A 27,573-nucleotide genomic window follows, 5' to 3' on the forward strand; every position below is an offset into this window, starting at 1 on the left:
AGAGAGCGAGGAAGAAGCGATATGCCCTATATGACTTTGCCTTGGAAGACACACCTCATTTTTGCTAGATTCTGTTTGTTGCACAGACAAACCCTGGTACATTATGGGATGGCACTGACAATGTGAATACCAGGAGGCAGGCATCATTGGGGCCTCCTTGGAGGCTGGCCACCACCGGGAGAGCAATTGGCACTCCCGTGTTCCTGAGGGGCGGCTATGGAATGAAGAGCATTTGTATTGACAAGGAGGTAGGAACTATAGGGAACAGATTGTGGAGAATCTGAGGTCGAGAGGGGGATTCATTCAACAAAATAATTGCCAGTTGTCATAAAAGATCATTATGCTCTGTTTAGTTAGAGGTAAGGTTCCAAGATTCTGCTAACATTGGAAATCTTTGGGACAGGAATGAGTTTGAGCAGAATAAAATCTCCAGGGGGAATACAGTGATGATTCCATTACTGGATTACAAATTCCTGAAGGGTAAGTCTCAGAGTTTATATACAAATAAATCAATTTTACATATTTATATATATTATAAATATATTTCATATCCTCCGTAGCATCTAATTTAGGGCCTTACCTGTTGGTATCTGATTGTTATCTGACTTTCTTGTAATATCTTACTACTTATTTCAATAAAATTGACAAAATTTGGCCTACCCAGCATGGTTCAGTGGTTGAGTGTCAACCCATGAACCAGGAGGTCACAGTTCAATTCCAGCTCAGGACACATGCCCGGGTTGTGGACTCGATCCCCAGTGTGAGGTGTGCAGGAGGCAGCCGATCAATTATTCTCTCTCATCATTGATGTTTCTATCTTTCTCTCCCTCTTCCTTCCTCTCTGAAATCAAATAAAAAAATATTTAAAACATTTTTTGACAAAATTTTGATTTTTAGGATCAAGGCATTGGATTCCCTCTCACTCCCTCAGGAAAGCTGTTGAAACTTCAGTGTATAGAGCAGGGGTGGGCAAACTTTTTGACTCGAGGGCCACAATGGGTTCTTAAACTGGACCGGAGGGCCGGAACAAAAGCATGGATGGAGTGTTTGTGTGAACTAGTATAAATTCAAAGTAAACATCATTACATAAAAGGGTACGGTCTTTTTTTTTTTAGTTTTATTTATTTCAAACGGGCCGGATCCGGCCCGCGGGCCGTAGTTTGCCCACGGCTGGTATAGAGCATTCTGCTCAGGCTGCTTCTTTGCACCCATTGGAGAATGAGCCTCTCCGTTTCTGGCTTGGGAATTGTAGGAGTTGTCAAGAGACCCAAATTGGGAACTTGAGGGGTCCCAGAGATTCCTGCTGACAATTTGATACCGTGGCCTCACTGATCGTTCCATCTGGCAATGGAGGGGCAAAGTTTTGTTAATCGAATATGATTCACAAAGTGGAAGTAGAAATGGAGAAAATGTTACCTGGAATGTGGTTTTAGAGATTTTGCCCAGAGTTTTTGCACGCTGGTCAGGGCTGAGTCTCAGCTGGGTTCAGGGCCAGATTTTTTTAAAAGCAGTAAATCCTCTGTTGCGGTTGCACAAAAAAACATATGCAGATGACCAGCGTGGACAGATGTGTGATCTATTTTTACATTTCTGTGGGAAGAAATGTCAGGAAGCCGTTTTTGTTATTTTGTGTTGGTTTTGTGTGTGTGTGTGTGTGTGTGTGTGTGTGTGTGTGGTGTTTTTTTTAACTGAAATCTCTCAGTGCTATTTTATGGGGTGTTTTTCGTCCCGTGAACAATTTTTAGAAGTGATACAAGTTATTGTAGGATCACCCAGCTCTTTACCACAGAACGGCTTTTGTTGGGAGTCACCCCTTCCTGCCCTGGATGTCACACATGTCCTCAGCAGCTGGCGTTAACAAGGGAGGAATTATTTTACTAAACGTGCCTTGTGATTCCTTGGTTTGGAATAGCACTTTCGCTCCTGGGGGGTTAATTTTCATCTCTGGCTGATTGTTTTTCCTTTTAAGATACCAGAACCTATGAAGTGAGGTAGTACAGATATTTTTTTATTACTTCCCTTTTCCCTTTTAAAAATATTTACATGAAGGGAATACCTGTGGGCAGAAGGGTTGGAAATACAGAAGGGCACCTTTTTCAAAGTTCTTTTCCTGAAATGCTATCCTGCCTGTGGTAAGAATGCCTGAGGCCCATCAGAGCTCACTGCACAGCTGGGGGGCGCTGTGCTGGGCTCTGAGGAAGACCTGTGCCTGCTTGCACTGTGGTTGGGAGGATGGGACCAGCATCCTTAACATACTCAAGAGCTGAGGCAGTGTTAACAAGGAAATGTTGCAGGGGGCAAAAAATGGGCGAAGGGCCAACATACTCAGTCACATTTGGGCATGGTAAAAAAAAAAAATAACAGTAGTTTTTCTGTTCAAAAAATTATAATGGAGTGTGGCCAGCATGGCTCGGTGCTTGAATGTCAACCTCTGAACCAGGAGGTCACTGTTCAATTCCTGGTCAGGGCACATGCCCGGGTTCTGGGCTTGATCCCCAGTATGAGGTGTGCAGGAGGCAGCCAGTCAATTATTCTCTCTGATCATTGATGTTCCTATCTCTCCCTCTCTGAAATCAATAAGAAACAGATACTTTTTTAAAAAATTCTAATGGAGTCATTTGCTAACTAATAGTGCACACTACCATTGTGCCTTCAGCTCTAGGAGCTGAGTCAGTGTGACCCACAGGCCTTGGCATTGTTCTTTGTGTGAGCCAGGTGGAGGTCATGGTGAGAATATGGTTCCCTCTAGAGTGGGTATATTTATTTCAGAAAAAAATCTTATTTTATTGTCAGAACCTTGCAGGAGGCACCACGAGATCTGCCAGGGGAAAATGTAGAAACAAATATGTAAACTTTTCAGTGAATACTTTCCTCTCAGTATTACTAATTTCTCCACTTACTGTAAAAGAAAAACAAAGCACTGTATTACAGGAGGTTGGAGATGTACGTAGCATGCATCATAATTAACTTCAAGGAATGCTGAAGGCGGGGCTAATTCACAACGGAGAATTGGCAAGAATAGAACTATTCTTGCTTTGGTTGCCTAGTCCCGCGTTCCCCGGCGTCTCACCCCCAGGACCGTGGATCGCCATAACTAACCCAAACCTATTTTTCCAGGTGCCCACTGATGGCAATGCCGGCCTGCTGGCGGAACCCCAGGTCGCCATGTTTTGCGGCAAACTGAACATGCACATGAATGTGCAGAATGGGAAGTGGGAATCGGATCCATCCGGGACCAAGACCTGCATCGGCACCAAGGAGGGCATACTGCAGTACTGCCAGGAGGTGAGTCCCGCCGGTCCACGCTGGACCTCCTGCCTTTACTGTTTTTGACATTAAATATTGATATTTTATCTCTTGCAGTGGAAAATCTTTGTTCCTGATGATTTACTCTCCTATATGCATAACTGTTTTTAAAAAGTATATCATACTCCGGCCACTAATAAACCAATTGTGTAAAATGTAAGATATCTCGGTACATCCTTTTACCTTTAGTGTATCTCAGTACAGGTGCTCAAACTATTGTGTGTAAAAGTGACGAGAATTACGTTTATTTATATTACCAACTTGATATATTTTAGTTCCTTTATTTCTGCTTGTGTTCAGTTTTTCCCTCATTCATTTTACTCTTTGAAAATAGAAAATGTTTACAGTATTAAAACATTGAAACTGCAAATAGTTATGCTCAGAAACATCATTCGCCACCCATCTTCTATTGATTAACATTTTCATTCTTTGATTCATCCTTCTTGCAAAAGAGAATATTCATTTTTATTTTTTTTATTAAAAAGGGCAGCTTACAGAAAGCACTGTTCTGTCTGCACTTTGCTTTGTTGACTTAACTTTCATAAGTTAAGAGGTCTTCATCCATTAGGATCTCTATCCCTTGTGCAATTCTTCCTCGTCTCCTTGTTTCTGTTCAGGGTGCTCCTTCCTCATTAATTCAGTTTAAAATACGTGGAGTCCCAGGCATTTTACTCCCCATTCACTAGACCAGTGGTTCTCAACCTTCCTAATGCCGCGACCCTTTAATACAGTTCCTCATGTTGTGGTGACCCCCAACCATAAAATTATTTTCGTTTCTACTTCATAACTGTAATTTTGCTACTGTTATGAATCGTAATGTAAGTATCTTATATGCAGGATGTATTTGCATTGTTACAAATTGAACATAATTAAAGCATAGTGATTAACCGCAAAAACAATATGTAATTATATATTCAATATGTGTTTTCCGGTGGTCTTAGGCGACCCCTGTGAAAGGGTCGTTCGACCCCCAAAGGGGTCGCGACCCACAGGTTGAGAACCGCTGCACTAGACACTTGCCTATTCTAGGATATGTGTGTTTTATAACAATATATTCTTCTAATTTGACAAATCCAAGGTCAGTGGTTGTTGATCTTTGGGATAGCAATGTCAGTGGAATAGAAGTCCAATTGCTGTAGGTGACAGGAAGAATGCATGAATGGATAGTGAAGACATCTGTGGATTCTTTGAGGAAAAAACTGGAAACCAAGAGTTTGAGGGCAGTTCAAGGAAAGGGGAAAGGCTTGGTGTTTTGTTGTATCTTTGTTTTTTTAAAGGGAAGGAACTTAAGTCAAAGGAAGCTTAAACCAAACTGTGAGAAGGGTGGCTGTCCATCAAAAGAAAACTAGGCTCAGGTATTTGGGAGAAATGGGATCCAGTGGATGAGTGATGGGCTGAGTCTTGGAAAAGAGGGGAGAATAGTGGGTTGATTCGCCAGCTTATGTTTGCCAGATGCTGGAAGCTCACTCAGCACCTTACACATGGAGAATAGTTCGTACCGCAGATGGGAAGGATCTTGGGCTGGGGGTAGCTTATAGAATTTTAATGAAGACATCCAGAAGCTGGTTCCATCGATGTTAGACCTAAGCCTCAGTGCTGCCTGGGGTTTCTCTATCCGGCTCTCTCTTGTTCTCTGCTTGTCCTTTCACCCTGACATTCGTTCACCTCCTGCAGAGATGAGCTTTCTCGAGGAGGCCAGGCAAGGTGGCAGCCAGGAGCTCTGGGCGGGTGTCATCCTCGCTTGACTTCCCAACTGCATTATGTGCATTAACACTCCAAGGAGGGATTCTGGTTGGCCCTGCTTTGGGTCACACATCTACCTTTGGCATCAGTACTGGGACTGGCCTGTGTTGGCCAGGTGGGTGTGTGGCCTGTTTGACAGCTAGACCTGAGCCACATGGTGTGGGGAGAGGGGCTCTTGCCAGAAAGTGGATGAAGATGGCATGGGGCAACATAAAAATATGACCCCGTCCAACACAGTGAGCTTAGAAACACACAGTGTGTTAGAAAAGCTTTATGGGTTGGAGAGTGGGTAGCTGAGGACATGTATGGTGCCTCCTTATTTTAACCAGCTTTGGGGAAAGTATGTGTGTGGGGAAGGGGAGGGAATAGATGTTTGCTCAAAGAGTGTTTGACATTTTTTGTTGAATGTGCATCCTGAACTACCTAGAAGAACATTCCTTATTGATATATTAGGGTCTTCCTCCCACTTCCCACTCTATAGGTTTTCTGATATTTTTCTTTTATAATTAGATATACTGAATAGTTTTTGTTTATAAGATTGAATTTTATGTGCGTTGTTGGAAAACGTTTATGTTCTTTCATTCTTTTTTTTTAACTCCATGTTTTATTTTAGACAGTATTGATTGATTCCCTGTTAGAAAGCCACAGATAAAATGCACAAATTTTCTACCTCTTCTTCATACAGGTTTTGTAAATTATATTACCTTCATATTTTCAATGTTGTAATATTATAATCTGTTCTCTAGGCATAAGTTCCCAAGAGATAGTTATAAGTTCTGTCTTTAACTGGATTCATTGTTTACAACCAATTCTTTCACCAAAGCATCTCTATTCCTATATTATTTACTTTTATTCCTCTTTTGTTTTTGAGGTCTGTCATCTTAGTTATTTCTAGAAGTTGCATTTTATCTGAAATTTAGCTCTGACCCAGCACTCACTAGTAGTCATTTTGAACTCATTTTTATTAAACAATGGTTTAATCGGATATAAAATTCCAGACTGATGAGCATTTTTGCACCATGAAGATATTTTCAACTTATTCTGTCATCATTGTGCGCATTCCTTTTTTAAAAAATGTACAGAAACCGTGACTATTTATTACCATTTACAGTGCTACTCACTCACTGATTATTTTCCTCCCAATAGGGATGAGTAGGTTTTTTTCTCTACGTGCTCGTTCAGTGCCTCTGTTTTAGAGACAGCTGGCTGAGTCAGAGGGGCAGCTGTTAGCAGCCTGTGGACCTAGGACAAAAGAAACCAACTGAACTCATGACCGTGACCTCATTTTGACCTTTTGCTAACCAGTGTAACTCACTGTTAAATTTGTTTTTTCAAAGGATTGCCCATATAAGCTGCACATTCTATCTGTTGATGCTTAACTTGATATGATGTGTCAAATATTATTTTGATGAATTATCTAGTCTATCTTTGCAGCATCATGTTTCTCTCAATTTGTGTTCCTTGCTGTTATTTTTATGAATATTATCAATTTGGCCCCCTGATTTCTCTTGTGCTATCATAAGTCCGGGTCAAAATTAGGGAGAAAAAAATAAAAATTGAGTGTTTTACCTTTGTTCCTGGTTATAAACCCATATAAAGTTTTATTGAGAAGACAGTTCCAAACTTAGGGTTTAAATCGAGTATTTGTTTAATCTGCATTTTACTCCAAATCCTCCAAATTCCAGGTGCCTTGTGTTTTCCCTCCCTTTTTCTTTCCCCAGTAATAAGTGATACTTCTGCCCAGTCATCATTCAGATATTTGCCTTTCTTTGTATTTTTCTTTTTTATATTAGCACGGTCAGCACCATTTGAGAACTTCCTTTTGTATCTTTATCAAATCTATATTGAAGACTGCTATGGACCGAATGCTTGTGCACCCCTCTCCCCCACCTTCCACGCCCAGTTCTTATATCGAAACCCTATCCTCTAACGTGGTGGTATTTGGAGTTGGAGCCTTTGGGTTAGGCGAGGTCATGAAGATGGGGCCCTTATGATGGGATTAGTGCCCTTCTAAGAAGGAGCATCAGACTTTCAGAGAATTTGCTCTGTCTTCTGTCTCCGTGCTCACACAATGAGTTAATGTGAGGACACAGGAGAAGGCGGCCATCTATCTGCCAGACAGGAAGAGAGCTCTCACCGGAACTTGGTCATGCTTCCACCGTGATCTCAGACTTTTTCCTCTAGGATTAGAAGAAAATAAATTTCTGTTGCTTAAGCCACCCAATGTATGGTGATTTATTATGGCAACCAGAGCTACACTAGGACTTACCATGGTTTCTATAAGCAAAAGGATTACAGACCCAAGGTGTCGCTGAGAATAACTCTTTCTAGAGGTCATGCCTAACAAAGCATTTTATCTGAAATAGCTCTGACCCAGCACACACTAGTAGTCATTCATTTAGAAAGTGCTTGTGGATGGCCTTGTTGGCCTGGGGATTGCAGCAGAATGGGCCCTGAGAGAGCCTCCCCTCAAATGGAGCCGTGGTTTCCTTTTGCAGGGACTGTTTCTTCCCGCTCATGGAATTCTAAACAGATTTTTAGGCGAGAGTTGAGGAATATTGGCCCATAGTCCAGATTTGCCCTCAGTTTATGTTTACCTACTTAAGATGTAAGTGCTATGATATACACTCAATAGTAGAATGATCAACATGTACATGACTAAATATTCAGTTAAATATCCTACATAATAAAAGCCCAATATGCAAATTGTCCCCTCCACCGGGAGTTCAACTGGAAGTTCAGCTAGGGGATGGGGCCGTCCAGCCAACTGCGGGAAGGGAGGTCCTGGCTGGCAGCCACTAGGGACCCTACCCGTACACGAATTTCGTGACTAGGCCTCTAGTACTAAATAATCACTAAGTATGCTTTCTGAAAGTATTAAGCAAGCCCTAGATTGTTCTTCATGTGACGCTGTGGTAATAGGTCCCATCGTGGGCTGTTGATGAATTATGCCTTCAGCTGCTACCCTCTTGGTTGAACCCGAGACTAGCTTTAACCAGTAGGATGGAGTTGAGGTGACACTAGTTCAGTTCTGGGTCTAAGCCTTAAAAAGTTCTAGAAGTTTCTCTTTTCATGCTCTGGAAGGGCAGCCATGTGGAGAAGCCCAAATGGAAGAGAATGGAGCCTCCCATCCATAGCCCTACCTGAGCTCCCAGCCAGCTGCCCGCACCAGCCACCTGGGCAGGGCCAGGTGGGACCTCGCAGCCTTCCTTGTAATGCTCTGGCTGACCACACCAGGCGAAGAAGAATTGCCCGGTCAACCCACAGAACTGTGAGAAATTGTAAATTATTATGTAGTTGCTAGCTTTCAAGATGGCTCCCAACAATCCTTGCCTCCCTCCCCGTATTCGTGTCCACGTGTAGTCTCCTTTCACACTGTGCGGGGCTGACATGTATAATCAATGAGATATTACAGAAATGATGTTGTGTGTGACTTTTGAGGCTAATTCAGAAAAGACACATGGCTTCCACCTTGCATAACTCTTGCTGGGGCGGGAGCCAGCTGCCTGTCACGAGGACATCCCAGGGCACTGGGGAGATGTACATATGGTGAGGAACGGCCTCCTATCAGCAGCCAGTACCAGCTTGACAGGCGTGTGAATGAACCACTTGGAAGTGGATCCTGTAGCCTAGTCAAGGCTTCACGTGACTGTGGCCCAGGTCTTAACCGCATCCTTGTGAGAGTCCGGATCCCTCAATTAAGCCACTTCCAGTCTTCTAACCCACCGAAATTGTGTACTATAAGAAATATTTATCGTTTAAAGCCACTAAGTTTTGGGATAGTTTGTGTGCAATAAGAGAGAACCACAACAGACATTCCCTCAATTATTATTTTCCTCTGGGGTCCTTTAATAGAAAACAGCTCCTTCCCTCTGTTTTATACGAGATGCAGAAAGTGCTGCCATCATGAAAACAACTTGAAAATAACTATATAAATTATTCATCATTTAACAGCCTAAAGTGGCCACTTGCCTTAATGAACTGCTATAGTACCCAAACATTGGTCTAAGGCACTAGCAGTTTTATAAATAGAAATAGAATAAAACTAGGATAATATTCCATAGAAACATATTAAAACCTAAAGGGGTAGGGGATAATGAGAATCTTTAGCTTTTATTGTCCTTTTGAATGAAATGAGATTTTTTCCTTTTCTAAAAAACAAACAGTTTTATTTAAACCAAGATCTTTGGGATGAAGAAAAGAAAAAAATTGAAATGTATTTTGTTTCTTCATCTAAAGAATCTTGTTTTTTCCCAAATTTAATTCAAGCAAATTTAGCAAATATTTACTGAGTGCATTCAGGAGAGTATTTTGTGTCACGTATTGCTGAATGGTGGGGAGACACCACTCTTGACTCATGAGGAGCTTATATACGTACACAACTAGATAAGCTGAAAAGAGGATTTAGAAAATGAAAAGGTGGAATGAGGCTGTAAAGCAGAGGGTCTTTATTATAAGTCTGGGGTTTTGCAGTCTGATTCTGGAGATAAGAAAGAGCTCCGATAAGGGGTTAATATCCAAAATACATAAAGAACTCATACACTCAGCAACAACACTTAAAAAATGGGCAGAGGACCTGAACAGACACTTCTCCCAAGAAGGCATACAAATGCCAACAGATCTATGAAAAGATGCTCAACTTCACTAGCTGTTAGGGAAATGCACATCCAAACTACAATGCGATACCACCTCACACCTGTTAGGATGGCCATTATCAACAAGACAAGTGATATCAAGTGTTGGAAAGGCTGTGAAGAAAAGGAACCCTTATTCGCTGCTGCTGGGAGTGTAAACTGGTACAGCCGCGATAGAAAACAGTATGGACGTCCTCAAAAAATTAAGAATAGAGTTACCATATGACCCAGCATCCCCTTTTCTGGGGTATCTACCTGAAACAGTTAGTCAGAAAAAGTCAAGAACCATATGCTGTCACTCATATGTGGGATATAAAACTGAAAGCAACAAATGAACAAATAAGACAAATAAACAAAAACTCAGAGACACAGACAATAGTATGGTGATTACCAGGGGAAAGGGGGTGGGGTGTAGTAAAGGGTAAAGGGGGTCAAATATATGGTGACAGGGAGATTTGACTTTGGGTGGTGGGCCCACACAATACAATATGCAGATGTGTATTATAGAATTGTACACTTGAACCCTAAATAATCTTATTAACCAATGTCACCCCAATACATTTAATAAAAAGGAAAAAAAGAGCTGTGACATTGTTTTTATCTGGTCAAGACACTTTTAGAAGCATTAGCCTGAATTCAAGGATAGATTAGACTGGGGAGAGAAAGGAATTCAAATCTCAAGATGTTAGTGAGAAAAGGGATGTGAGAGAGCATCCTGCTTGTCCACCGCACCGTGTACCAGATGCTGTGACAAGGGAGCCCCTGGGGTCAAGTGCAGTGAAGGGGAACATGGGCTTTGCTATCAGACAGACCTCCCTTCATATCCAGCCTTTGCTCTTTGACACCTGAGCAATCCAGAGAGCTGCCTCACCAATCTTAGACCTCCCTTTTTGATAAGAATACACAGGTGTAGGTGTGACAAGTGTGTGTCGTACAAGTTAAAAATTGTCAAATTAATCGAGAAGTTGTTTGAGCCCCAGCACTGTTCTTTTTCTTTTTCTTTTCTTTTTTTAAGGACAGAACTTAAAACACAGGCTCTGCCACCCTCCTTATCCCTAACCTTCAGAGCACCCTGGGGTGAGGTAGGGGCTTGGAGCAGGTGTCCATGGCTCTGCTAACACACGGGGGAACAGCTCTCTGGGGGGACTTTGGAATAGGTTAAGCCTCAAGTGCTGGCAGAGATTTCCAGCTGGGAAAGAAAGAAGTGAATGTGGCTTGTTTATCATCCCTTCTATTAGATGATGGGCATACTCTTTTTTCCTACATGTTTTCTTTTCCACAGCAAATAATATGTGTTTTCTGTTTCTTTAACCTTCTTGCTCTAAATAAACAGTTGTCTTTGTCTATAAATGAACAGGATCACCAGACAAAGCATACCAGAGTCTGAATAAAACAAAAACTGCCCATTTGATGAGTTGAACAAAGCCATTTCCTTTGCCCAGCTTTCTACTCTAAAATATATAGCCGAATCTGGGACTCCCAGATAAGAATTGTTTCTCAACCTTATTTAAATTAAAATCATTTAAAAAACAAAGGACACATGCGATCTTTCAATGTAACCAATTTCGAGGGCATACTGTCCACCTGAGGGCAGAAGCCGCACCCTTGGCCATTGTGATTTTGCTGTGTCTACCATCCACCTTTGTAGGCTTAAAATTGACAAAATACAGGCACATAAACATTGTGGTTTGGGAAAGATTTCAAAATTCCTGTTAGGTGAAACAATTTTTGCATTGAGGTATTCAGCTACCTAATGTGAGAACAGATCTACTTTATGCATTCATTATCTATATAAAAATAGGAATTGCACAAATCACAGTATTTGGAGCTCAATGAGATAAAACCAGTTTGGACTTTCTTTTTTACACAAATTACTGTTTGATTTAACATTTCTTCTTGTTATTATCTATCTCGTTCCTAAATACATACTCAATTATTATAGATTTGCAGTCATACTATACTTTTATAATTGGCACTTTACTTAGAAATATAAGACAATTTGCATAAATTAACAGGGAATGAGAATCTAGGCTACACGTGCACACATCTGTTTGTGTTTTCACATTTGTGTTCTGCCCTATTTATTTTGGTGACACCCCTTCTCCCCACCAATTTGCTTTTACACTCAGCACTTTGGACAGGTTCTTGGACAAACTTTTCCAAGTCTGAGTATAAATATGTGTGTGTACATGTACATTTATAGACAGTGTGAGGAACAAACCTGGGTCAGATTATTGGGAAATCAGCTAGTGCCCGAGTGCGGCATTTTCCATCCTGGCTTTAGGCACAGCACTGCTCACACGTCCCGTTATTACTCTTACGGTCGTGTTTCATCAGCTGCTCATTGCCTCTCAGCACCTCATTACATTGTAATCAGAGAATGTTTTCGGTTGGTTTCTACTTCTCTTTCTCAATTAAATTAGTCATTCCATTTCCAGTAGCCCTCATGATGAAAAGAATTTACATTGAAAACAGTTTGATAGGATTTTTTCTTTGCATTTCAGAAAATTTTAAAGAAAGTTTGTCATTTTAATCCAGACACAGAGTTTGTTTTGTTTTAAAACTTATCCTTAGTGGGCTCCTGGAGTGCTCAGAAATGGCTCCTACTTTCACCAAGTCTCACCTCCATCAGTTTCATCTTCTGTGAAATAGAGCGATCGCCCACTGACAGAGGGTGACATGACTAACATGAAACATTTGCAATGATTCTGGCACGTAGTAAACCCTCAATTATTATATGTTTTCTTTATCCTCCTCTTGAATATGTTTTTTGAAAAAGAAATCGGTCTGTAAAAGCTTTCAAAGGAAATGATCCCTTGTTTAGGCTACCTCTATAGCATGTCGCTGCAGCGTTTTTGATTTTTTGTTTCATGTAAATGTTCATTCGTGCCAACTGCCATCATGTATATACAATTTGGATCTTGGTTGTTTCTGCTTTTTTTTTTTCTGCCTGTAATGTAAATTTAGAAATTTGACTCTGTTTCAGCTGGGATAGTTTGTTGTTGTTTTTTACTTTAATTTTAAGCATCATGAAAGTACATAAACCTTGTCTTGACTCTTTACTTTTCATTCTCTTTAATTCAAAATTCCAAGCCACATAAACAAATTAGCAAGAATAGTCTAGTGCCCCATGTACCTATCACTCCACTTTAGCAATGATCACATCTGGTCACTGGCTCCTGGATCCGTCTGGAATGCAGTGCTTTTTCCTGCCTCCTTCAAGGTCAGCATTATTTTGGACAAGAACCCTGTGCAGATGTGTAGCTCATCTCTTTTGCAGAGCTGTAAATTGACTAAGATGAATGTTATTGACTTCTTACATATTTAGTGTCATTTTATTAATATTACATAATTGCTTGCACTTTTATTTAAAAGAAAAGAAACATCTTTGAGAACATGCTTAAAAATTGATTTCAAAAGTGGAAAGACTAGAAAAGAACTGTAAGTAAATTATTTTCAGAATTAGCAACAATTCCCAGGACCCTGACCATTAACTGTTTTCAGACTTTTCCTAGCCACATTTGATTTTGCGTTCTCAGATTTAGCAACAATTCCCAGGACCCTGACCATTAACTGTTTTCAGACTTTTCCTAGCCACATTTGATTTTGTGTTCTTGAAGTATCCTTGGTCTTTTGGAACATAGTTGTGTGTAAACAAGACTTTTGTCATTAATTCTTTATTCCACATGGCTTGTTTGCAAAAGGGACTACCTTAGTATAAGGGTTCCCCCATTTGCTCTTAATATTGGAAATAGAGGAAATTTTCTATAGAACTCTGACAACGTATGTCTTAAAGAAATAGTTTTCTATTTCTGCATATCTAACTACATGTTCTTGGCTTTCTTAAATATCATCAATTTTTTTTCTTGCTATGCATATTTAACAAGTTAAATGTCATCTTGTTGGAGATTAATATATTTCCAATTTGGATAGAAAGAGAGAGAAAAAGACTTCGTAGATTTTTTAAACTTGGAATGAAAATGTTCTGATGGTGATCAAGTTTTAAGGTATTTTTCTGTAATGGGCAAAACCACTTTAGGCTACCAACTGCAGCCTCGGATACATTAGCTTTCCAAGATGAAACATGTTTCTATGGCCAGAAGAGGAGGCGCTTTTCAGGTGCCTGGACCAACTGATGGGCCCTCTTAGCCTAAGTGAGAGACCGACTCTTAGTTCTTTCTAAGCCTCTTTCTCAGCTGTGTAATTATTAATATCAATCTGTAGCTTTTTACATAAGATGCTACTGTTTGAATAAGATGCCACATCATACTTGGAAATATAATATTGGAAGACATGGAGATGCTTGTTTTTTTCTCAAAAGCTCATAATCTAACTCTAATATTATCCTATTTATATTATCTTATTTAGGAGAGACATTGATAATACCGAGTGGGAGATTAATATATAATGAATTTCCCTCCCATGATGCATTCTGAACTTTACCAGAAATATTCATTAAATAGTGATTAGGCACTTACTGTGCAATCTTAGTGTTGGCCATTATTGAGGGGAACACACAAATGAATCGCATGGTCCTGCCCTTTAAGAGGTGTATAGTTTGATAGGACACATAAAGTGTCAGAGATGGTAGAAAGTGGTCGGTGATCAGGGAAATGTGGTTGGATAAAATGCTTTGGATACAGAGATTGAAGGGATCAGGGCAAGTGTGTTAGTGAACCAGCATTTGAGTCAGGCCTTTTTCTAGGGTTTTGTTCAAAATAAAGCTACCAACGTGGCTTATGTTTAAAGGGGTGGCTAATGAAGGGAACACACCATGCCTCCATGGATTAATAGGTAATCAGGCAGTCCTTGTCTGATCCTCTGTCTTGTCTATCTGTCTGTTTCAGCTACTAGGCTCTATCATCTTAGCTTCTTTCTCTGCACATCTTCCTAGTCTCCTGTGGTAGACCAGCTGATTCTTCCAGGTACCTTGTTCCCCTTCACACACCGGTTCAGAGAACCAGCTCTGGCCATGGCTTATCCTACCTGCCAGTCAGGTGTCCCCTCATCTAGCTGGAGCCTGAATATACTAGTCTAGAACTCTTTTTTTTTTAAATTATTTTATTGATTTCAAAGATGATGGGAGAGGGAGAGAGAGATAGAAACATCAGTGGTGAGAGAGAATCATTGATTGGCTGCCTCCTGCACACCCCCCACTGGGGACCGAGCCTGCAACCCAGGCATGTGCCCCCGACCGGAATTGAACCTGGGACCCCTTAGCTCACAGGCCAATGCTCTATCCACTGAGCAAACCAGCCAGAGCTAGTCTAGAACTCTTGAGGAAGAGAATGCAGTTTACCGTTTGCTTTCCTTTGGCTGTAATCAGCCTTCTGGATGGAGCCGCAGAGTTCAAGTGCTCACTAATGAGTTCTCCTTCAGAAGGCTGGGGGCTGGGGCTCCATGGGAGGGAGAGGGGCTTGGCAGCCTTCTGAGAGCTTAAACCACAGGTAATGAATGTGGGGCACCAGAGGGAGGCAACGGGGCGCCAGATTGTGCTTTCCGCCCTTCAGGAAAGTGCATTTTCACTGGGAAGGCGGTGCAGCTATGTACTTAACACAAATGTGAGGCACACTGTGATAAATACCAGAAAGCATTCCTGAATGAGGAGAGAGGGATTCACATTACGGTACAGGGGATGGAGTGGCTTTTTCCACATGGGAGGATCCTAATGGGCTTGGTATGCACCGTGTGGTGTCATGTAAGGGTCTTAGGTGAGAACTCTTTTTTTTTAATTTTTTTTTGGGAGCACATTGTATGGATCTAGTCGTGCAGCTGTAATTCAGGAAGATTTGTTGGAACTGAGGACAGTTTGCTTTTCAAGGAACTAACACAGGCCTCAATTTGCTGCTTCTTTATGTTTTTATTAATGTGTCTTGTGGTTATCTAAAGTCTATCCTATATAATAAAAGCCCAAATGGTGGAATGACCAGAACGACCGGTAGACCAGTTACTATGACATGCACTGATCACCAGGGGGCATATGCTCAACACAGGAGCTGCCCCCGGTGGTCAGTGTACTCCCACAGTGGGAGCACTGCTTGGTTGACTGGGATGAGCAGCGCTCCCACAGTGGGTTGATCCCTGCAGGCCATGTCCCCCACCAGTGCACGAATCCTGTGCACCAGGCCTATAGTTTTTTAATAATCAAAGAAATCATTATTCATAATTGGGGTTAAAGAATTTTTTTGTTGGGGACATATTTTTATATTTCTGTACATATAACTACATGTTTTTGGCTTTCTTAAATGTCAATTTTTTGCAAATTAAATAGCTGAAGGAATTCATATCCTTATTTCCTTCCTATGTGATGATTTGAGATGCAGCCAAGAAAATATGAAACATTGAACTAATGCTTGTGATTAATTATGGTGAAAAGTCAGGGACTTACTACCACAAGCACGTTTGTATATCTAATTATTTTAATCTTTACTCTTGTCTAAAACTATAAGCTCTGCTATTGTTTCAACATAAAGTGCTTATTTGTCTCTGGTCATATACTGGAGCTGCTTAATAAAAACAAGACAAAACACTAGGTATGTAGTACTTGGGATTTTCGTCAGAAAGTTGACCATGACTTTTTCATTATGTTTTTTGTTCCGTTGTTTGTTTTCTGAGTTGGGGGCTGCTTGTGCCATGTGGTAATCACTTCGACCAACTGGGACTGGCTGCGTTCCAGGAGAAATTTTGTGACCTTGATTGTTGATGTTCCTCCCCCTTTCTAAGTAAACATGATGTCACAGCAGCAAAATTGTATTATCTTTGGCAGATCCCAATGAATGACTTCTTATCTGTGAGTAACAGTAGGGGAGTCAGGGCTGCAGGTAAAGCAGGCACGGGATCCACGTGGTTCAAATTCTCTAATCTCCTCCATCTACTTGTTACCAGTTGTCGCTGTCGGTGTTCTGGAGAGAGAAGTGGAAACACCGGAAATGACCCCTATGCCCTAGATTTTTGTGGTGGGAAATGAGGCACATTCTGTATCTGGCTGGTCACTTCGGGAAGCTCCGGTCATCTCTGGGTGAGAGGCCCGATTGCTAGAAGATTAGCGCCAGAATGAATGACTGCTCTGTCACACCCCCTCTTACCCCAGGACACTGAGGATGGTTTGCAACGCAAACCAGAGATCCAGTTCTCCTCCTTATCACCTTGTACCCTACAAAGAGTCTGTGGTTTTGAGTTGAAAAGAAGAAAATGTGACTTGACTGCCTGCCACGGGGTTTATGGGAAACCGAGCGCTCCTGGGAAAATGCTCAGCAGGGTAGTATGTCTGTGAAGTGGCAGCTGGAACCCCTTTAGAAAAATGCAGTAACTCACCCTTTACGGCACATAAAGTCGCGTCCCTCAGGGCGAATTCTCTCGTGTCACAGAGTTTATGACTCATGAGTGCTGCACTTTTGTGAGATAATAAACAAGGAAAGGTGGTGGGAAAGTTATATTCCTGTGCAAAGAACCACTTCACCTGTCCTCACAGAGAAAAAGGCCGCGGGGTTATTAAATGTTTAGTGGCATTTTGGAGTGGAGCATTATCTGAGCCTGAAATGCATGCATTGTAGTTGTGCTAAGATACTTACGTAGAAAGTAAAATAAAGGGAAGGTAGATTTTCCTTTGGGAGCTAAGTTACTGGCATTGTTTCTCTCTCTCTCTCTCTCTCTGTCTGTGTGTGTGTGTGTGTGTTCTCAAGCATATGCTTTCAACACTAAACTTACCCTATGCTACACTGATTGGTGCCTTATTTTTTTAAAATAGACTTTATGTTTTAATGTTTTAAAATAGACTAAAGTCTATTTTAGAGCAGTTTAGGTTCACAACAAAATGAGAGGAAGGTACAAGAGATTTCCCACATACCCCCTGCCCCCCACACATGCACAGCCTTCCCCATTACCAACCTCCCCGACCAGAGTGGTACATTTGTTATTGCTGATGAACCTACATTGACACATCATCACCCAAAGTTCAGAGTTTACATTCGGGGCCACTCTTGGTTGTACTTTCTGAGTTTGGGCTAATGTATGTGTTCACCATTATAGTGTCATATGGAATAATTTCACTGCCCTAAAAATCCTCTGTGCTCCTTTTCATTCCTCACCCCTGGCAACCACTGATATTTTACTATCCATAGTTTTGCCTTTTCCAGAATGTCATAGAGTTGGAATCCTATAGCGTGGAGCCTTTTCAGATTGGCTTCTTTCACTAGTGATAGGCAGTTGTCGGGGAGAGGGACTTCCCCCTCCTACTCTTCTTGAGTCCCCTCAAGTCTCTTAATGCTTCTCTCTCTTCACTAGACTTACCTGGCAAACCAGTATCTTGATGAAATGCAAGCTTTATGCAAGGGGAAATCCATTCTAGAAAGAAAGTTTTATGATTATATTTTCTTTCAAATATCTACTAATTATTAATCAATAAAAGTGGTTTGATATTTTACAAATATATCTTGGTTGATCCAAATGCTACATTTCATTCCAAGTGCCCAATAAACACCATGATGTACTGAGAACAGTAATCAAAGCAAAGGGCTGTAGCTAATTATCAAGGGAAGAGATCCATAAATGCAATCTTTATCTAAATGATAGCCCAGATAACTGTTTGATAAGTTATCCTTCTGTAAATTACTTTGAATAAAAAGAAGGCTTTTTATATCGAAAGCTTGCTATGTGTCATGGCCTGTGTGTAAAATATTTGCCCAATTGGTAAGATATGGATGGGTTGAATTTCAGTGAAGGTAATATCTCCACGAATCTACTGTATAATATTTATTTAAAACATTACAGAATACAATCCTCACACCAGTTTACTTTGCATTGAAAATGACCCCGTGCTTAAGAGAGGGTCCCCTCCCCATTTCTATTTTTATCTCCTCTGGAAAGATAATATTTTAAGCCTGAGTAGGTGCTCTAAAATACAAAAAGGCACATTGCTTAATGTTTGGAATGGAATGATTAGGTGCTTGTCTCTTGCATACTTTTCTTTACCCTGAATTGCTTAAGCTTGATTGGACATGCGCCTGCTTGAGTGTTGGGGGATAGAAAATAAATACACATCTATCAACAATTGAATCTGAAAATCAAAATAAATGAACAAGAAATCTAATGAACAAACTAAACTGATGAATAAAAATAGAATCAGAGGCATGAAAACATGGAACAGAGTGACGCATCTCAGAGGGAAGGGGGTGGGGGGTGGGGGGCGAGGAGAGATTAACCAAAGATCCTATATGCATGTAGGCATTACCTATGGACACAGACAATAGGGTGGTGAAGGCCCGGGGCAGGATGGGAACCAGGTGGAGGGGGGCAACGGGGAGAAAAAGAGGGTCATCTATAATACTCTCAAAATAAAGATTGAAGCTTTTTAAAAAAGTAATACATTAGAATAACAGTGGTGATGGATCAGGTGCTTGCTTATCCCAGCCCCTGCCGCAGGTAACAATGTACCCTTTTTGTGTTCTCCCAGGTCTACCCTGAACTGCAGATCACCAATGTGGTGGAAGCCAACCAGCCAGTGACCATCCAGAACTGGTGCAAGAGGGGCCGCAAGCAGTGCAAGACCCACGGCCACATGGTGATCCCCTACCGCTGCTTAGGTGAGCCGGCCAGCCGTGGCCCTGATCTTTGGGGATGGAAGAGAAGGATGCTCTGATTAGCTCAAACACACACTCTTGTTTGGCATGTTGCCACTCTATATTGGATTATGTTTTGGATTGTTACAGTAGCCTGTGTTCCGACAGTATAGGAGACATTCCTATACTTCTGAATTCCCTGGCACAGAATGAATTTACCCAGGGTGTTTTTCAAAATTATAAATTCTTGGACCGATCCCAGGACTGCTGAATGACAGTGCCTGGTGGTGGAGCCCAGGAATCTTAATTTTACCAAATTCTATAGGTGATTCCCACATACACTGACTATCTAGACTTGCAGAATTAAGGCCTTTTGTGTTTCCTGACATTGACTTCACAGAAGAACACTCCTAATGTGAAGCTCCAGCATTTTGCTAGTTTCTTTAAAAAGAAAAAAAATTTACTGATTTCAGAGAGGAAGGGAGAGGGGGAGAGAGAGATAGAAACATCAGCGATGAGAGAGAATCATACTGGCATGTGCCCTGACCCGGTATCAAACTGTGATCTCCTGGTTCATGGGTCGATGCTCAACCACTGAGCCATGCCGGCTGGGCTAGTTTCTTAATCTCTTTCATACAACAGCTGACTACTCTTCCTGTTTGGCCATAGCTGGAGAATTGGAATTGGGGGATTTTTTATTTTTTTCCCTGCTCACATCAAAATAGAGGAAACAGTGTGATCACTACGGTTTAAATGTGGTTTCTCTCACTGACCTCAGATTTTACTTTAACTTTTCATTTAGAAAATTGAGTTGTTTTGTGTGGTATTATACTTTTGCCACATTTAATCTGACTTGGTTATTAGTCTCTTCCTTGTTGATATTTTTATGTAACCAGGAGTTGTGGAAATCAGCAGTCTCTGATCTGATGGCTAGCATCTAGATGTTTTCTACAAGTTTATTCACCAGTAGGATGGTTGTAAATAAAAACATAGAGATCTACATCTGGAGAGTGTAAATAAATATTGATATACATTCCAATGACTTAACAGGATTTTTAAAAAATATATTTTTTTATTGATTGCAGAGAGGAAGGGAGAGGGGAAGAGAGATAGAAACATCAATGATGAGAAAGAATCAGTGATCGGCTGCCTTCGGCACACTCCCCACTGGGGACCCAGCCCACAACTTGGGCATGTGCCCTTGACGGGAATTGAACCATGACCTATTTCATAGGTTGATGCTCAACCACTGAACCATGCCAGCCGGGCTAAAAGGAATTAAAAAAAAAATAAAATAAAAAGTCCCAACAGGAAATTTAGAAAAAAAAGGATAACTATTGAAGATTCTGGAGCTCTCTGTAATACTTGGTCAAATATGAGTATCATCACTACAGCATACTGGCTACTGTTGATGCATGTGTATAATTTGAGATGTTCATAGAAAAAAAATGGGCATTAGTATGATTTCATCCGGTGGATTTACTCACAAGGTAAGTGATGAAGAGAGTTGGAAAAGCAGTATCTTAGCTGTTATATCAAGAGACCATGTAATTCAGCACAAGTTAGGAAGGAATCACGAATTCGTTAACTAGACCTTGTTAATGATTAGTTTCTGTTGGTTCTCACTTTCCCATTCTATGCAATGTTTCAAATACATTTTTTTTAGATACTAATCTTACTGGGAATGAATACTAGGTCTGTGGATGAGTATTATGGCTTATGACACAGGACACATTGCTGTTTGTTTCAGATGAATGTATATCATTTTGCTTAGACTTTCTGCTTCAGAATTCTATTCAGAGATGTTAGAATTGACTGGAAGGTGGAACCCACATGAAGACTGTAACTCACTAGCTAGTGCCACTTGGTTGTGGCAGATAGGCACCTCCCCACCTCTGAAAAGCTCTACTCTATGCCAAGAGGGTATTGAAACTCAAGGGAAAAAACACTGTAAAAAGGAACAAAAGATGTATAAAATGTCTTCAGATATAAACATGAAGTCAGAAGATTTCATGAAAATACTATGATTAGCTGTCAAAATATTTGTTTTTATCATGATAAGCAGTGTTACCCACCATTTAGAGAAACTTCATCCTAAGTCATCTCACTTCACAGACACAAATATTGAATCAGTGGGATTGAATCTCTTGCTGTAACTCACACAGTTTGTTAGTGGTGGAAGCAGGACCAATGCCAAAGATCTTTTGATTCTTAATCCAATGTCCCTTACAATATTCACACAAGATTGTTTCAGAGCAAATATCCACCTGATTTTCAAAATCAAATCATAGACGAAAGACTGATTTAGAGGCAGTAAATAACACTTTTTAAAAAAAACTCACAGTTGTGTTTATAAAAGAGAAACAGGATAAATTCCCACCCAATAATGTGTTCCACTCTATGGTAGTAACAGGCAACAGTCTGATAGATTACCGGCTGCTTGAACAAGGAATTACTGTTTAGCATTAACCCAAGTATCCTCTAACCTCTAACCTCACTGGCTGTACCCAAATATATCTTTTAGACAGGAAAGGTTATTTTACAGAAGTTAATTCTCAGAAAGGTGCTACCTAGAAAACAAAATAAAATTGTCTTAAATATTAAGCACATTACAATTCAAAATAAAGCTTGACTAGAGAAAAATGCCTGTTACGTCTGGCATGTGACCTTCCTGATCTTTCCAGCCGATGCAGATCTGATGTTGCTCTGGGTTGTGTTTCTCTAATCCCTGTGTTTGCCCTGGGCTTACTTGCTCCTCAGTCCCTTGCATTCCTTGTCTAGATGGGGAACGGGTATTAGGTTGCTGTTGCTGTTGCCATTTTCTTCCCATGGAGTGAATGATTTCCCTTGGAAGGGGGGTGGCTTTCTCATTTCGCCCTTTGCTTTTGATTGTGCCTCTGGACCCCGCCCTCCTCCCCTCCTCAGTATAAGGTCTGTCTTAATCATAATAACATTTTATTGTCTCATGTGGGATTTAAGCACATCATTATCACTACTCAAGAAGGATATTTTCTTTGAGAAGCTTTTAACCCCTTTGCATTTGAATGACTACTCTACATGGTGTAATAGATCCACTCTTGAAATTGGTGCCCTCTGCACTTGTCTCTGTCCAGTACAGGCAAGGTGCATCGCGTGAGATAAATTACTATTGATCTATGGGGGTGTGGGGGGGGGGCAAAGATTAAATTAAACCAAAAGAATTAGAAGTTAAAGAATCACTACCTTGCCTTGACTGGTTTGGCTCAGTGAATAGAGTGTCGGCCTTCGGACTGAAGGGTCCCAGGTTCAATTCTGGTCAAGGGCATGTACCTTGGTTGCGGGCACATCTCCAGTAGGGTGTGTGCAGGAGGCAGCTGATCGATGTTTCTCTCTCATCAATGTTTCTAACTCTCTGTCCCTCTCCCTTCTCTGTAAAAAATCAATAAAATATATATTTTTTAAAAAAAGAATTACTACCTTAAATGTCATTCTATTTCATTACATATTCAAGGCTTTCCAAACATACAAGTAGCAATGACCAGGAAGCTATTCAGCTATGGTCAGATGAAAAATTGAAGGTATTCAATTCACCTTAATTTTGAATTCCGAGCATACTTTGTGTTTTGGTGGCTGCTTTTGTGTGGATTAGCTACAACTATCTTCAGTGTGAAAAGCATGTATTTAGATATTCTGACAGATACTGTGCCAGAGTAGTTTTACTGTGCCAGAGTAGTTTTTTTGATTTATGCTAAACAACAGTTCTCTTGAGACACAGCAGCGTGATATTCAAGAATGTTACACAAGATTTCACCTAATTTTAAGAATAAGGATGGGGAATGTAGACTTTAATGATCTTATAAAGGCCTATATGCCACTGTACAGTAATTCAGTGTCAGTACCTATGCCTCCTCCAGTCTTCATGGACCTCTGCACTCTGTAGATCCAACTGCATATGAAGTCTTGGGAGATTCATGTGCTGGGGTTATACATACATGCACACCATGGGAGTGATGCTGATGAACCTGGTCTCTGCACACCAGAGGGATATAAATTCTTGAATGTTCTATGTTTTTAAGGATTGTCTACGCCGTGCACACATAAGGAATGCCAGAACTACGGACATTTCTCATCAGGGAAAGCTAATCGACATCCTTGGAGAGATAGTAGACTCCTTTTTATGTGGTCTTCCACATAGGACCTTTGAGTATTCATTCCAAGTTAATCATACTTCAAAATGAGTATATAGAGTCTGATTCTCAACTATATAAAAGAAAATATGAATGGGAAAGAAATCTTACTAGTCTGTATCTCCAATTAGTGGAATTACAGGTGATTTTGATTTTACTTAAGCCCTTTTCTATTCCTTTCCTAAGTAAATGAGTAGCTTTTGTCATAAAAGGATGAATTATGAAGTCTATTATCAGATAATGGTCCATTGGAAAAAAGTCAGCAGGCTTAAAAGGCACACAGAATGATTGTTTTTAACCTATGCTTTATGAGTTTTTTACAGTAGGAATAACTTCTTATGGGAAAACATTTTATTTTAAAAACACCATGCTGCCAAATTAAAAGAAATGTCTCCATTGTTGTTTTCAACCAGACTTAAGCAGCATTAAGCATCTCTAATTTTTTTCAGAAAGATTCTTGATCTTGCTTAATTTTTTATTTTCAAATTTTTCATATGGGAGCTAATTTGTTTCCGGGTGGATTGTTAAATGGGGAGAAATTACATTTATCTTATCTGGGTGGGGAAGGACTTAGAAGGTGCAGCCCCTCCTACTTGGTTAAATAGGAAAACCTATAGAAATGATTTCTTGTAGGTAGGTCACCCACCAAGACCAGTGGTTAAACCTCCTTCCTGCTTTTCCCAGTTCTCCGTTGGCCCTCAATTATTAATTGGCTCCAGCGTGATTTGTTTTCTAAAGTTGAAAAAGATTTTTAATAAATCAAAATTGGAGAGAAAAATTTAGTGGTTTTTGCTGTCTCCGGTTTTAATTTTTTTTTTCATCTTCTCATTTTAATTATTGTGCCTGCTATTATGTAAATCTTCTTGCTAGGACTATAAACAACTTATGTTTGTCTGAGATAAGAATTATGGCAGTGTGAATGATGTACTTAGTTAAATCCTTAATTTTGCCTTTTTCTTTTTTTATTTTCTTTTTTATTACTGGAGATGTACTCAAGAGTCATTAATTACCATGAGTCTTTACAATGAACATTAACAATCTTTGAAAATTTGCTGTTATGCCCTATAGGTGTGCCCTGTTGTCAGTGTTTTCTTTTTTTTTTACTGGAGATGTACTCAAGAGTCATTAATTACCATGAGGCTTTATAATGAACATTAACAATCTTTGAAAATTTGCTGTTATGCCCTATAGGTGTGCCCTGTTGTCAGTGTTTTCTTAAAACAACAAAATTCATCTATGCAGGTCCCAGATGATAGGCATGAAAAAGAAATCTCAGTTTATTTGACATCATATTGTTCCAGTGTTTCTCTGTGATGCATTGAAAAGTGAATAGTGAAGTTAATGGTATCTCATTTGCAGTGCATGCTAAGAATGCAATGGTGTAGTTAAATAAATCTCTCTGATTGCAAACGTAATACATGTTTATTGTAGGAAGTTAGAAAATGTAACCACAACTCAGAAAGAAAAACCCAAATCATTCTGCTTTTTGCAGTCTCTGTTTTTTTGCGCATATTTTTTGCTCTTATTATTTTTAACATTATATAATTCTTATTTCCTGTTTTATGACCTAGTTTTTTTCACTTAGCATTTTTATAACACTTTATTCATGAAATCAAATATTCTTGGAAAGCACAATTTCAAACTATTATTATACCAGACACTAATGTGTTTATCCTTTATTTCTGGTTATTTAGATAATTTCCTTTATTTTGTTGTGGTGATAGTTATCGTGGGGCTAAAAATAAATAATACTTTTCCTTCCACCTTCTAAGTTCTTCTAGATGAGCTAAAAATAAAATTAACAGAGACAGATTAAAAGGAGAAAATCAAATTTTAATGCATGGGCATGGGGAATTCACATAAGCATGAAAATGCCAAACGCAATGAGATAAATTTGGTTATATAAGTCACTTTAGACAAAGGAGAAAAGGGGAGCTAGGGGCCCGAGATTTCAAAGGTGAGAATGGGTGATTCACAGGCAGTTGAGGAACAGCTAAACGTACAGGGCAGGTAAATTTTTGCTAGGTAACCCAGAAACAATTTGACTGGGGTGACCTAGTAAACAGGCTCCTATTTCAAGTCCTCTCATTCATCATACTCAATTCAAATTAGGCTGCTCATGCAAACTCCCTAAGCTTTCTTTCTTGGAATAGTTCTTTCCCTCTTGAATCTCTTAGAAGGAAGGGGGAGGGGACAGGGTCAAAGGTTCCTTTGGAGTTTTTTTTCTTTTTTAAAAAAATCCTCACCTGAGGATATGTTTTGTTTTGGTTTTTTGGTGTTGTTTTTTAAATTGATTTTTAGAGAGAGAGAGAAACATCTATTGTTTGCCTCCCACATGTGCCCCAACAGGGGCTTGAACCCACAACCTTTTGGTATACAGGGGGATGCTCCAACCTGTTGAGTCACCTGACCAATGCTGAGTTGTTGTTGTTGGTGATGTTTTTTTTGTTGTTTTTTAAAATATATTTTCATTGATTTTTTACAGAGAGAAAGGGAGAGAGATAGAGAGTCAGAAACATCGATGAGAGAGAAACATCGATCAGCTGCCTCCTGCACATCTACTGGGGATGTGCCCGCAACCCAGGTACATGCCCCTGACCGGAATCGAACCTGGGACCCCTCAGTCTGCAGGCCGACGCTCTATCCACTGAGCCAAACCGGTTTCGGCGTTGTTGTTGTTTTTACAACCAGCTTAAAACATCAATATCCCAAAGATAAAATTTTGGGTCTCCTTCATTACTAGTATAAATGATGCTATGATAAATATCATGCTTCTCTTTTTCCTTAAACTCAATTATTGGCTGAATGTCTTCGAAATCTTCTAGTTGCTTAAATAAAATAAATGTGCTACTTAATTACACCTGAAAACATGGAGGAAAGTCTTCATACTGATTTGTGATCTTGAGTTTAAACATACCCCTACATTTAGCTATGTTTTTTAAATTGATAATGAGTAAAAAAAACCACACACAACAAATCCATATTTTTTTATTATTGGTTAGTAACAAAGGGACTATTTAAAATAATGTTTTCTCTAAATTTCCATATTGGGAAACATTTGATTGACTATTCACAGACAAATAAATTCTACAAAAATGACTAGTAATTATATACTCACTAGAGGCTCGGTGCACGAAAATTCTTGCACGGGGGTGGGGTCCCTCAGCCCAGCCTGCCCATGGGGAGAAGACCTAAGCCGCAGTCTGGCCTCCCTCTGCGGGAGGTGACCCGGCTAATCAGGAGAAGGTGCCACCCCAACCACCCCATTGCTGCTGCCACTGCCGGCCGTGGCGGCTGCCTGAGCCCCAGGCCTCGCAGCTGCCTGAGCCCACAGCTGCCTGAGCCCCAGGCCTCATAGCCACCAGGGCTTTGTCTGGATGGATGTCCAGATGGACATCTGGAAGATGTCTGCCCTAATTAGCATATTACCCTTTTATTAGTATAGATTGTGTAAGTATTGACCTAGGTGTGTGTCCAGGAACATAAGTGAAATGCGCTCCCTCCTCTGTCAGAAGTTTGGTCTAGGAGTGGGAGAGAGTTAATTACATCAGGAATTCTGGGAGTGAAATTAGGGAAAATCATTTTCCTCAAGTATTGTAAAACATTTCAAAAAAGTAACTTAGTGTTTATACTTAATGAAAGAATTGACTAAAATGCACCAAGGAAAAGTATGCACATAAGAGCATCATGACCATAAGAAGTGTCATAAAGTTGACAGTGAAACCCTAGCCGGTTTGGCTCAGTGGATAGAGCATTGGCCTGCGGATTGAAAGGTCCTCAGGGTTCAATTCCGGTTAAGTGCACATGCTCTGGTTGTGGGCTCGATCCCCAATAGGGGGCGTGAAGGAGGCAGCTGATCAATGATTCTCATCATTGATGTTTCTCTCTTCCTCTTCCTTCCTCTCTCTCTAAAAATCAGTAAAAATAATATACCACAACTTTAATAAATCATTGTGGCGTTATGTTTTTTTAAAAAAAAAGATGACAGTGAATCAAAAGCCTGAGTTAAGACATATTTCAATTTCAGTATCAAGGTATGTTTGAAATGTTCAAGTTTTAGTACCTGACACAGAATGCTCTCAATGTTAGTGTTACTGGGCTAAATTCTGGGTGTCTTTCTTTCTTTCTTTCTTTCTTTCTTTCTTTCTTTCTTTCTTTCTGTCTTTC

The 27,573-nt window shown here is 40.2% G+C and overlaps 1 protein-coding gene across 6 annotated transcripts in view; it reads left to right on the plus strand.

Moving 5' to 3' along the window:
* The first annotated feature begins 3,098 nt into the window (after positions 1 to 3,098).
* APP (amyloid beta (A4) precursor protein) overlaps positions 3,099 to 27,573 on the plus strand; it is a 164,169-nt gene continuing 139,694 nt past the window's right edge. For all 6 annotated transcript variants that reach the window (XM_005861200.2, XM_005861201.2, XM_005861202.2 and 3 more), the window contains exons 1-2: positions 3,099 to 3,285; positions 19,135 to 19,264. In XM_005861200.2, the coding sequence (XP_005861262.2) occupies positions 3,166 to 3,285; positions 19,135 to 19,264 (250 nt within the window). In that variant the 5' untranslated portion in view covers positions 3,099 to 3,165. The remainder of the gene's footprint in view (positions 3,286 to 19,134; positions 19,265 to 27,573) is intronic.

The sequence above is a fragment of the Myotis brandtii genome, unplaced genomic scaffold (genome assembly GCF_000412655.1).
Source record: "Myotis brandtii unplaced genomic scaffold, ASM41265v1 scaffold146, whole genome shotgun sequence".
NCBI lineage: Eukaryota > Metazoa > Chordata > Mammalia > Chiroptera > Vespertilionidae > Myotis > Myotis brandtii.